Genomic DNA, 10913 nt, shown 5'->3' with positions numbered 1-10913 from the left:
TTGCACGACACAAGTTAAAAAAATGTTTTAGAGACACCAAGTTGGCACTTATTTGTCACGGTTATATTTCATTATTAGATTAGATTAATAATATATCTGTACATATTAATCTAAAAATACACAAAATGTAAGTCAAACATATTAAATTATACTTGTTTCATAAATTTATGTCCCCGCATGATATCATAGTAGACCACCACTCCTTTTCCTTATACATGAAGAGAACGTGCAAATTGTTCATCATGATCATAGGCTTCTTTATATGAAGCTGTTGTTCTATGCCACGTGAGATACATCTAGTTGTTTATCATTTATTATGGAAATTGTGAGTTTCTATGAAAGTTGCAACAAGACCAATTAAATTTCACCAAACCAAAAGTGGGGTTATTTATAGTATTATTAAGTTCTTAATAGACCCTACTTCTTTTGATAATTGTTTTCAAGAGATTCTCCTGATTCTTTTGCATAGTGGGAGATAAAGGTCAGCCACGTCCATTGGCTGAGAATTCTTCCTTTTGATACATCATCAACCAAGAAAAGAAAATTGTAACGGTAAATGTTTTGGTAGAAATGGAGGTAACAGTAACTAACAAGAGTAAAACTTTATCCGTATGGCCATATTCACAGAAGTATCAACCATAGAAGACTCACCATACTCATTTAAATTTATGCTTTAACTCATCAAGAAAGGACAAAAATGACATAGACAAACTAAGAAATATAATACACCACCTTGTAATTTATTGTTTTCTTTTGAATGAATTAAAGTATGAATGAATGTGAATCACCATATCATTTCTCTTTCACAATTTATGTAAATGACATGTGAATCACATAATCTGCAAAGAGTTACCATTATGAACAAAGAGGCTAATAAATTTCCTTCAACCTTAAGCCAACAGTAGTTAGGGGGTTAAACAAAGTCCTGTGTTGGTATTTGTATGATTCATATAGAACTAATCTGCCCAAGAACAAAATATATATACATAACAATTTCCTGAACAATCAAAATTTCAGAACAAAATATATGTACACTCCCTCTCTATCGATCCCTTGTCTTCTTTATTCTGTTTATTACAGATTCAATTGAATTCTGGATTCTGGTTCCTTCTGCTAGCATCACTGCTTTTGATGCTTCGCGTAAATGTTGAATCCCACGACCCAAACTAGCAATTGAGTGTGCTGAAGGGACAGATTCAACAGCGCACTCGATCCCATCCCCACACATAAGTAAGCCTGAACATGCTCCAATGCTCCCTACGAATGTAGCCCAAGGCAAAAACCCAACAGGCTGTATCTTTCGCTTTCTCATTATTTCGAAGAAGGCCGTTCTCATAACTGAGATACTGGTTCTTTCAGCCGAGGCGATAACGCCGTGAGCAATAGCTCGAAACTTCTCGGCAGATCCAACTGCCTTCATGATACTGGAAGTTTTAGCACCGGAAGATGCAACAACTTTAGATGGGCCCAGGGAAAAACTCAGAGCCTTGTGTGTATAACTGACAACAACTTTGATTGAAGCCGGAACTTTGAAGGTAGCAACCTTCATGAGAGTTGATGCAGGAACTACTTTGGTCAAGGATGAAGCACCTAAAACAGCTGTTGCTCCTGCCCCTACTGCCATCATAGGATTCTCTGGTAACAACCGTTTCTTGTTGCTATAATTCAGGGCCACCCGTTCAACTCCAGAATTTATTGTTAGATCTCCAACCAGCTCTTTGACTTCATCAGGAAGAGGAGTATCCCAATGCTTCCTAAGACCTCCTAAGGAGCCAGCATCTACTACTGCAACAATGGTCTTAAACTTATCAGCCTGACTACGGATAGCATGTGCAAAGAGCACATCCGACTTCTCGTCAACTGAAAGCTCTGAGAAATCAATCTTTTGAGACTTGGGATCGACTTTGTTGTTAGTTGGAGCCAAACCGCTCTTATTTAGAGATACTCTAATCCCCTCAACTGCAATTCTAAATCTATGAACCTCGGAAACAGTTCTTGCGTCAAGAGCCTCACCTCTGTTTACATCCAATAGCATCTTTTGCGCATGTGCTAACGCCCTCCCAATTGATGGAATGTTGTCAAATATATTATGCAAGTCTTCAAGTAATGGATAGATAGACCTGGCAAAGGCCGGGACCTCATAACTACTACTTGCCTGAATTTCCCCTGAACCAACCTCTGAATTGGTCCTAAGTAATGGTGGATCCATAACAACCGATAAAACCTTTGCCATCTGCGCCTTGGCATCATTACTCAGAGAAAACCTATTCAAAGTAATTGGAGCTAGAGTAAAAACACCTGGTTGTTGAGGAACCAAACTGCTAACAAAACCATTAAAATGGCTTCCAGCATCAACACCACCACCGATATTAGAATTATCAATAGAGCTACCTAATCCCGACTCGATCACAACAAATGCTGAACCTACGTCGTCCGCCGCCTTCTTGGCGGCCAATAAGTGGCCATGAAAACTGGTCCCAAAGATTTCCTTCATCACAAAATTCCCTGCGACACTCTCATATTGTTCCTTACCAATCTTTTCAACAAAACACTGTTTGATTACCCCAAATGGTGAAGTAGGGAGTGCCTTGTCAACCTCAACATCTCCCTCAGATTCAAGAATCTCAGGAAAAGAGGAACGACCCCCTTGAACAACAACAGCATCAGGCCTAATTTCCCTAATAAGGAACTGTGCATCAATTGCCGATAGCTTAGACAAGTTCAACGCCGAAAGAACATAAACTAGGGTTTGGGTTTTGGGATCACGGAACGCGAAAACGAATTGCTTTGTGTGCTCAGGTACAGAGAGCTTGCTTACCAATTTCTTCGAATCTCGAAGGTCGTTGGTCCTTAATGCAGAGAAAGGCCAGAGGTTTTGCAGGTTCCAGAGCCACAATAACGCAATCGCCATTGGCTGTTCCAAAACGACAAAGTTTCTCCCCCACAGAACTGCACTGCGATTTTGAGAAAACAGTTAACAAAGATGGAATCTTTGGGCAAAAGGTATAAGCAAAATAGAAAACCAATGAAGAGTTCAATGTCAGTGGCCAAGAGAGACTTACTGTGAGAGGAAGACCAGAGGAATCTGCACGCGGAGAAGGAAGAGGAAAGGGGAAAATTCAGCAACAGAATGGGATGGTTATGGATCAATCTAGCGTCCAAGTGTCACTTCCAAATTTTACATATAAAGGGTTGTTTGGACGACTTTTTCAGAAAATATTTTTTTAATAAAAGTATTTATTTGAATAAAATAAGATAAAAGTATTTATTATATAAAAAATATTTTTTTTAAAAAAAAGATATAAAATGTAATTTTTTAAAAAAATATTTTTTTATATTTTTAATACTTTTATTTTTATTATTAAAAATTTGTCAAATATACTAAAAAATAAAAAATATCTTTTTTATAATAATTTTTTTTTAAAGATTTTTTACAAAAATAAAAGTCATTTTATGTTTGAAAATCTCAGATGAAAGAATCTTTTTATTTATTAATTATATTTAGATAAAATAAGATAAAAAATATTTTTTGTTTATTTATTATGTGAAAAATATCTTTTTTTGAAAATTTTTTTTAAAAAAGTATAAATTGTAACTTCTCAAAAAAAATATTTTTTAATTTTTCAAGTGTTTTTATTTTTATTATTAAAAATTTATCAAATATACTAAAAGATAAAAATATATTTTTATTAAAAAATATTTTTTTATCAATTTAATAACACCCTAATAAATATTTAATGACATCCAAACAAGCAAAAAACCTCAAAATTTGTTAAGTCGAAAATTTAATCAAATTTGTTAAATTAAATATTCTCGGTCTCGGCTATTAACTTGAATTTTTATCATATTTTAATGTGTATTTAATTACTTTGATCTTATAAATGCGAGTGAAAATTATTTTGGTTTTGACAACTTAAATAAATAAAAAGTTGATTTTTTTTTTAAGGATTAGACATTGATATTAGTAAAGACATTTGTTAATCGTATATCATTTTTTCCTTTATTTAATATAATAATTAAGATGTTTAAGAATATCTACAAAAATATCATTTCTCATCAACTTTTATTTATCTTGGAATAGAAATTAAAAAAATGATCATGTCATTCTTATCTTTTATAATGTTATTTTTCACATGATTTTATTATATTATATTTTGTATAAATTTATAGCAAAAAAAAATAATATTATCAAGATAAAAATGACAATATGAATTATTGTAATATTTGATATTCTTGCTTCCACACAATCCTCATTACAAAATTTGGCTTTTTCCAATCTCGTGAAAATACACGAGACACAAGTCACAACACGACCCTCGTTAGAGGCTCACTTCTCAAATCTTTACAACTAAACGGGTCAAATAAATAACCTTAAACCTTGGATGAAGCCACCTTAGAGAAAAGGCTGGCCAATGCAACCTATCTTACCTACACACCCTATAACCCTGTTAATATAGATACCTAACTACTGAAAAAGCCAGGTCCAGCTCTAGAAAGAAGCTCCTCCCCAGCATCCTTACCCATCTTCATCATATCTTCAACAGCATATGCACCAATCCTTGATGTTTCAAGCACTGCCAAAAAAACAGAAGAAAAGATTCAGAATTATGAGCAACCTTCATGAATGGTAATTGGCATTTGACAACTTTCCAAGGTTATAGTAACTAGATGAAGTCAAATTATGTAAATCTTATAGTGATGTTCATACCACGGGTTCCATCTGGTGAAGCAACTAGTCCTCTAAACAAGCAATTTCCATCTTCGTTTCTGCAAGCATAACCTGCTATAGGAGTGCGGCAAGATCCATCTAGAGTCTCAAGGAAGGCTCTTTCACATGAAACTGCTAGCCTTGTTTCTTCATGATTCAGCGAAGCAAGGTATTCGGCCTACATCAGCCAGAAAATTGAAAATATAGGGAGACTTAAAATTAGTAAATCTGCAATTGCATCAAGTACAAAACTTCCATGATCTTACGGCTTAATGTTTCTTGATAGATGATAACATGTATTTATAAAAGAACAAGACATTTTTTGACAAGTTTGATGAGTGGACAGAGCATTCGATATAATGAAACACTCACCATTTTGTCATCGTCACTTCTACAGGCTATTCCGATTGCGCCTTGGGCAACTGCTGGAAGCATGTCATCAATTGATAGGGTTGAAGTCACATTTTCTGTCATATTTAATCGTTTGAGTCCAGCAACTGCCAATAGTGTAGCTTGGACAACACCCTCACTGAGTTTTCTCAGCCTTGTTTGGACATTGCCGCGGAAGTTATCCTGAACCTGAGACAAAAAATTACATGTAAATTAGAAACAAGAAGAATCAATCAGTGGTCTAGAGAACTGACAACAAATGAACCAACAAATAAAAACAATTATATGATATGAAACAGAAAAAGGAATGCCATAAACACCACGGCATCCATACATGTGGAAGACATAGGAAATTGCCAGATACTTAAGAAGAGACAATGAATGCCCATTGAGACTCTCAACCATGACATCGTACACTACTAAACCAGTAGCCATTTAAGGTTAAAAACCAATATATGCTTAGTTGAAACATTATGATTCCGTTACATGTTTCGATCAGAAAATTGATGCCGTCCATATAAGAAAATAACTACAGTATGTTCCAACAGTCCCCAATTTTATATTCGTCCCATAGCACAGTGTTTGGGACAGAAAAGCAAAAGGGGACAAAGAGGCTGGCCATGCATCATTAGAAAAGGAGTTAGTTACACAATATGGACAGCTGGCGTGTGATCCGCAAATTGTGGGGCCAAAGAGAAGTGCAACGGAGAGAGCTACTAATAGGAGACTGGAAGGCTACGTTAGCTAGCAGATTCTGGTACATACCTTTTCCCTGACATTCTTCTTCTCTGAGATTCTCATTCCTTTCTCTCATTTCCTTTTCTCATTCTTCTCTATTTTCATAATTCTCCAGGTATATGTGCTGGCAGCAGAGTACTTGAAGCCTCATTCTTCCTCTACCTTGCATAGCTTCCTTCTTTTGCTGTTTCCTTGTTTAATTGCTTTGTTCACTATATTGCTTAGTCTATACTTGTAATTGAGACTGATTTTGGTTCATTTACGTGAAATACACATCACACTTCTCTCTCTTAATTTCCCTTGATAGTTTCACCCTTACACACAGTATGATTTTTAAGCTCGATATCATCTAAACCCCAGATTCATTGCAGTTCAACAAAATCTACCCTTTGGCTATAATCAAAATATCAATTCTTATAAAAAAAATTGAATGCCTCCTATATATGCTTCTCAGTTTAATGCCACCACATCACAAGAAAACAGCAGTGATGATGAATTGGTGATACTAATGCCCAGTCTCTCTCTAAGGAAATGCATGAGAAATCATAATTTTCTGGTTAGAATTATGAGAAAATAAAAGAATGCCCACCCGTGCAGGGGGACGCCAATGCCAATGAGAAATACTTGAGGATATGATCATGACGACTTACACTAAGAGATGGATACCTATGGAGTATCTGCGACTTTCGTCTGAGTGAAGCAGTACCAACAACACTTCCAGCAGGTAGATCGGCTAGTGAACTTGCACTCAATGATATAAATGCATCTCTTACATCCTCACGTGGAAGGTTGCAAGGCAAAATTGTTTTATCAGGTAAATAAGTAGGAACATCTTTCATTGAGTGGACAGCAATGTCAATGTCGCCGCTTATCAGTGCCTCATCTATTTCTTTGGTAAACAGGCCCTTCCCACCTATGTCTGCAAGCGGTTGTGATAGTATTTTGTCACCAGTTGTCTTAATTACTACAATCTGAATGGCTCCTTCTTCCGCTAGCTCCGGATGTGATGACATGAGTTTGTCTCTGGTCTCATATGCCTGAGCTAGAGCCAGTGGACTGCTCTAAACATAACATAATTATAAACAAAACCCAAATAAACATAAATTCAAGAACATTTGTAAAAGCATAGTCATTTAGCAAGCCTATGATCCTAATCAGATAAAGAGTACACACAAGTATTTCATAACAAAAGAAAAAGCATGGTGAGACAGATTTACCTTCAAGCCTGAAATTCCCCAAAAGTCTAAACTTGAAAGCATAAAGTCAACTTAATTAAAAGCTACAATGTCCACTATCTCATTTTTTACTTTCTATTAATTTTCTTTCAATGGATGGTGGTGTTGAGTGAAGTGTGGTTTCCGTAGAATCAAAAAGGAAAAAAGAAGCGCAGAATGTAAAGACTTGGTTAAAGCATGAAAGCAGCACAGGGACATTATGGTATCCTTTGTGACATAATCACAAACACCTAATGCTCAATGAGTCTTCATAATGATAACAGATATATAGCAATAGTTGGAAGGAGATCGAAGTGCGTACCTTCCTCTGGTTCCAATTCTGAGGAGTGCGAGGTTGGAGGTGGTCTGGTGAGTGTGTTGGTCAATGGCTACAGAGGCCCTAACGCGAAGCATGGCGGTGCGGCGGCATTTAGAGGTTTTGAGACATGGAAGCGCCAACGCTGATGATGAAAGAAGTGTCTCCATGTCACACAGAGAGAGAGAGAGAGAGAGTGAAGTGATGCAGTGCATGAAAGCAATGATATGATATGAAAGCAGATAGAAAAAAAAGTTATTGGTGCTTAGAAGTAGCTGGTCCCACATTTCATCCCAATTGGATATCATCTTAGCTCTTCTTTCTCTCACTATTGTGATTTCTGAAAAATTAGAAATGCCACTAAATTTGTAAATAGTCCCTAACATTCATCATTTTTATTATTTTAGTTTATTAAATTTAGTTTTAGATATCATATTAATTTTTAGATTTTTTTAGAATTAAACTTATGAATAAAATACTGAATTAGTTCTAAATTATCACTTTAGATACAAAATTAAATGACGTTATTTAGTTTTGGCATTTAAATAAAGTAAAACGAAAAATAAAAAAAAATTATATAATGTACAAATTATTTTGTCTTCTCTTATAGTTTTATTGTCTAACACAGTAAAATTATGTTATTTTTATCTTGTTTAAGTATCAAAATAAATAAATATCATTTTACCTTATATCTAGCGTGACAAATTAAAACTAACTCGACATTGTATCTGATAATTCAACACTAAAAAGATTTAGGCTAAATTTTGGAGATTGTTATAATGAATTTAAAAGACTAAAATAATAAAGATTGTAAATCTCATCAGCTACTATAAGAATTTAATTTAAAAATATTAAATTATCAAAGTCTGCTTTTTTTCCTATATTTAAATTAATATTAGTTAAATTTCTATTTTTATTACTAACATTTTTTTTAGCAATTTTTATAATTTTCCGTCGTATATTTTTTAATTAGGAATAAAAGAATTATGTGAAAAAAAATGTTAAGTGATAAAACATTATATTTATAATAGTAATTGAGGAATAAATAAGAAAAATTATTTTCCTCTCATATCATGGAGGAGTTTGTATTTTATTTTTTAATTCTTATAAAATAGATATAAATTTTACTATTTTTATTATGTTTCTTAAATCGCATGGCAGTGGTTGGCTTAAGAGCAAATCCAGGTTAATAAAAGCTTCAATCGCAGAGAGCTAGAGACTCCAAAACATTTCCATTTATTTTCAAACCATTTTCAGTCGCTACGATTTGTTTTTTTTTTTTTTTTTTAAGAACAAGTTAATCAATTTGTCCTATTGGAATTTAAGTGCATTTCAATTAAAAAAAAAAAGTAGTAATGCGTTACTGCCATTTACTTGTATATAAATTGGAAAGACACCAAAAAAAAATAAATATAGAAATTGGGATATATAGATGAATAATATGCAATAAGAATATAACAACTAATTAACTGTTATCATTTCATAAAAATGATTTACCTCCAATACTTAAAGTTTATTTAAAAAATTTTAAAATTTATTTTTTTAAGTTTTTAACTTATAAAAAGTAATAATATTAATATTTAATGTAATTTTTAAAAATTGTAACTTTTTAAAAAGTTATTTAAGTACTTATGAACAAATTTAAAAAAAATGACTTTTTTATAATGAAAAATTTTTTATTATATTTTTTAAAATAAATACTTTTAAAATTAAAAAATATCAAATAATTTATTTATAAATTATTTTTAATATAAATATTTATTATTTAAATTATTTTTTTAATTAATTAAATTATTTACCAAAACTGAACCTTAGTCTTTATAACCTATACAACGTTTTTGTCACACAATGAGTATTCAATATTTATTGTCCATTTATTTATCATATCGCTGTTCAATTTTTCGATCAAGCTAACTCTCTTCAAGTTCCTGAATCAATTGGACAAAACATGAATTACCTAACTCACCTTACAACTCTTACAACCCACACAGAAAAAAAAAAAAAAAAAAAAACCCCCACGGACCAGCCCCCACAACACTACGATTTGGGCTGATTTTATCATTTCATTAACAAATAATTAACATGCTTAATCCGCTGCTACAATCTTCTGTAAACGCTGGCCCACTCTGCAGGGAACAGTAAGACTGACGCAGACATAACATGCTTCCTAGACACGTGTCGCTGGTAAGAAGTGGCAAATTTGGTGTCACCAAAGTAGAACTTTCCTTAAATTTAATAAAATCAGGGGTAAATTACCTACATAAATTAATGGCATCAAAATATTACCTGTACCACCTAAAATAAAAATTAAATGCGCATCACTCAAAGCATATTTGTATGTAAATTAAATTAGGGAAATTCAAATTACAATTTTTAACACTAATTTGAATTAGAATGATTAGATTTATTAAAGTGATATTGAGATTGGCATAAATTGAATTAGGTAAATTCGATTTATATATATATGAGGTAAATTGAATTAGGTGAATTAAATTTTATTAGCATATGGTTTTACAAACTTATAGTAATTCGAATTAGTCTTTATTGAATTAGTCAATAGTTTTTGTGCTCAATAAATCGAATGAGGTAGTTTCGATTTATCCTATACTAAATCTAACCAACCTAATTTGATTTATATGTGACCCTGGGCTCTATATAAATTTAATTGGCCTATTTAGATTTATATGTGCATTGTCTATATAATTTGAATTTACCTCATTCGAATTACATTTCACTACCCATACCCCACAAATCCAGAGAAAACGACGCAACCTATCATCATAGAAGACGACCCGAATCGAATCTACCGTTTGGATGGAGTCGCACATAGGGGTGAGAAACGAATCTAAATTTGCCGGGCCGACCCGCGTAACCCGTCAAACAAGGCGGGTCGAGCTGAAAAATTGGGACCGTCAAAGAGCAAAATTTCGCCTAAGCCGCACCGCTTAAATCGCAGGCCTTGGCGGGGCGGGGAGGGTTTTCCGCCGGAATTAGTATTTTTTGGCAAGGAGGTATTTTTGTAATTTTTTGGCCAAAATATAACTTCTCCCAACCCAACTTACAAGAGTATGAAGATAAAAATTGAGTGATTTGGATTATGTTTATATTACTTTGGAGACAATATTTATAATTATGTTTTAGATGAAAACTTGGTTTATAATTATGTTTATTAGATATTTATAATTACAAAGAGTTTAATGTTTGTGAATATAAAAAATATAATTTTTTTATGTATTTAAAAATTATAAATTTATTTATATGGTTGTGAAATTATATATATTATATAATGGTGAATTTAGTTTAAATCAGCGTATTTTTTCTACTTAAATCCCTTGAAAATTTTAAGACTGATTTATTTTTGATAATTTAAAAAGTTAAAGTCTCTTAAAAATTGTGCATATTTCTTTGGCTAGTTGCTAATGAAACTCTTTTGACAAATGAGATTTGAGCTTACGGCAGACACATGATCTAAGAGAATACTTGTTCGATTTGTGGTTCTTCTTCAGAGTCTTTACTCCACGTCCTTTGTAGCTGTAGAGTCACAAAT

The 10913-nt window shown here is 33.0% G+C and overlaps 2 protein-coding genes across 3 annotated transcripts; both read right to left on the bottom strand.

Annotated features, from left to right (window-relative positions):
• Positions 1–657: 657 nt before the first annotated feature.
• LOC130970719 (uncharacterized) lies at positions 658–3147 on the bottom strand. Its single transcript, XM_057896886.1, has 2 exons — positions 3063–3147; positions 658–2949 (listed from the first exon to the last, which is right to left on the bottom strand). The coding sequence occupies exon 2, from the start codon at positions 2909–2911 to the stop codon at positions 1043–1045; it is 1869 nt and encodes a 622-aa protein (XP_057752869.1). The 5' UTR covers positions 2912–2949; positions 3063–3147; the 3' UTR covers positions 658–1042.
• Positions 3148–4207: 1060 nt separating this feature from the next.
• LOC130968179 (porphobilinogen deaminase, chloroplastic) lies at positions 4208–7588 on the bottom strand. Of its 2 annotated transcripts, none has more exons than XM_057893330.1 (5): positions 7373–7580; positions 6487–6897; positions 5081–5287; positions 4709–4886; positions 4208–4574 (listed from the first exon to the last, which is right to left on the bottom strand). In XM_057893330.1, the coding sequence occupies exons 2-5, from the start codon at positions 6847–6849 to the stop codon at positions 4462–4464; spliced, it is 861 nt and encodes a 286-aa protein (XP_057749313.1). In that variant the 5' UTR covers positions 6850–6897; positions 7373–7580; the 3' UTR covers positions 4208–4461. The 2 variants fall into 2 exon arrangements, with proteins under 2 accessions (XP_057749313.1, XP_057749312.1); XM_057893329.1 differs by having other exon boundaries at positions 4209–4574; positions 6487–6892; positions 7373–7588.
• Between the last annotated feature and the right edge of the window lie 3325 nt (positions 7589–10913).

This window comes from Arachis stenosperma, chromosome 3 (assembly GCF_014773155.1).
Source record: "Arachis stenosperma cultivar V10309 chromosome 3, arast.V10309.gnm1.PFL2, whole genome shotgun sequence".
NCBI lineage: Eukaryota > Viridiplantae > Streptophyta > Magnoliopsida > Fabales > Fabaceae > Arachis > Arachis stenosperma.
The sequence above is the reverse complement of the archived record's forward strand: the minus strand, read 5'-3'. Positions and strand labels throughout refer to the sequence as shown.

What these genes read in the sequence shown, in the direction of transcription:
- LOC130968179 (XM_057893329.1), bottom strand. Translation starts at nt 7,581, where the DNA reads ATGCACTGCATCACTTCACTCTCTCTCTCTCTCTCTCTGTGTGACATG. An exon ending in AGAATTGGAACCAGAGGAAG is followed by an intron (nt 6,893 to 7,372) that starts GTACGCACTTCG and finishes TGTTTAGAGCAG; the next exon opens with TCCACTGGCTCTAGCTCAGG. An exon ending in ATAGGTATCCATCTCTTAGT is followed by an intron (nt 5,288 to 6,486) that starts GTAAGTCGTCAT and finishes TTTTTGTCTCAG; the next exon opens with GTTCAGGATAACTTCCGCGG.
- LOC130970719 (XM_057896886.1), bottom strand. Translation starts at nt 2,911, where the DNA reads ATGGCGATTGCGTTATTGTGGCTCTGGAACCTGCAAAACCTCTGGCCT.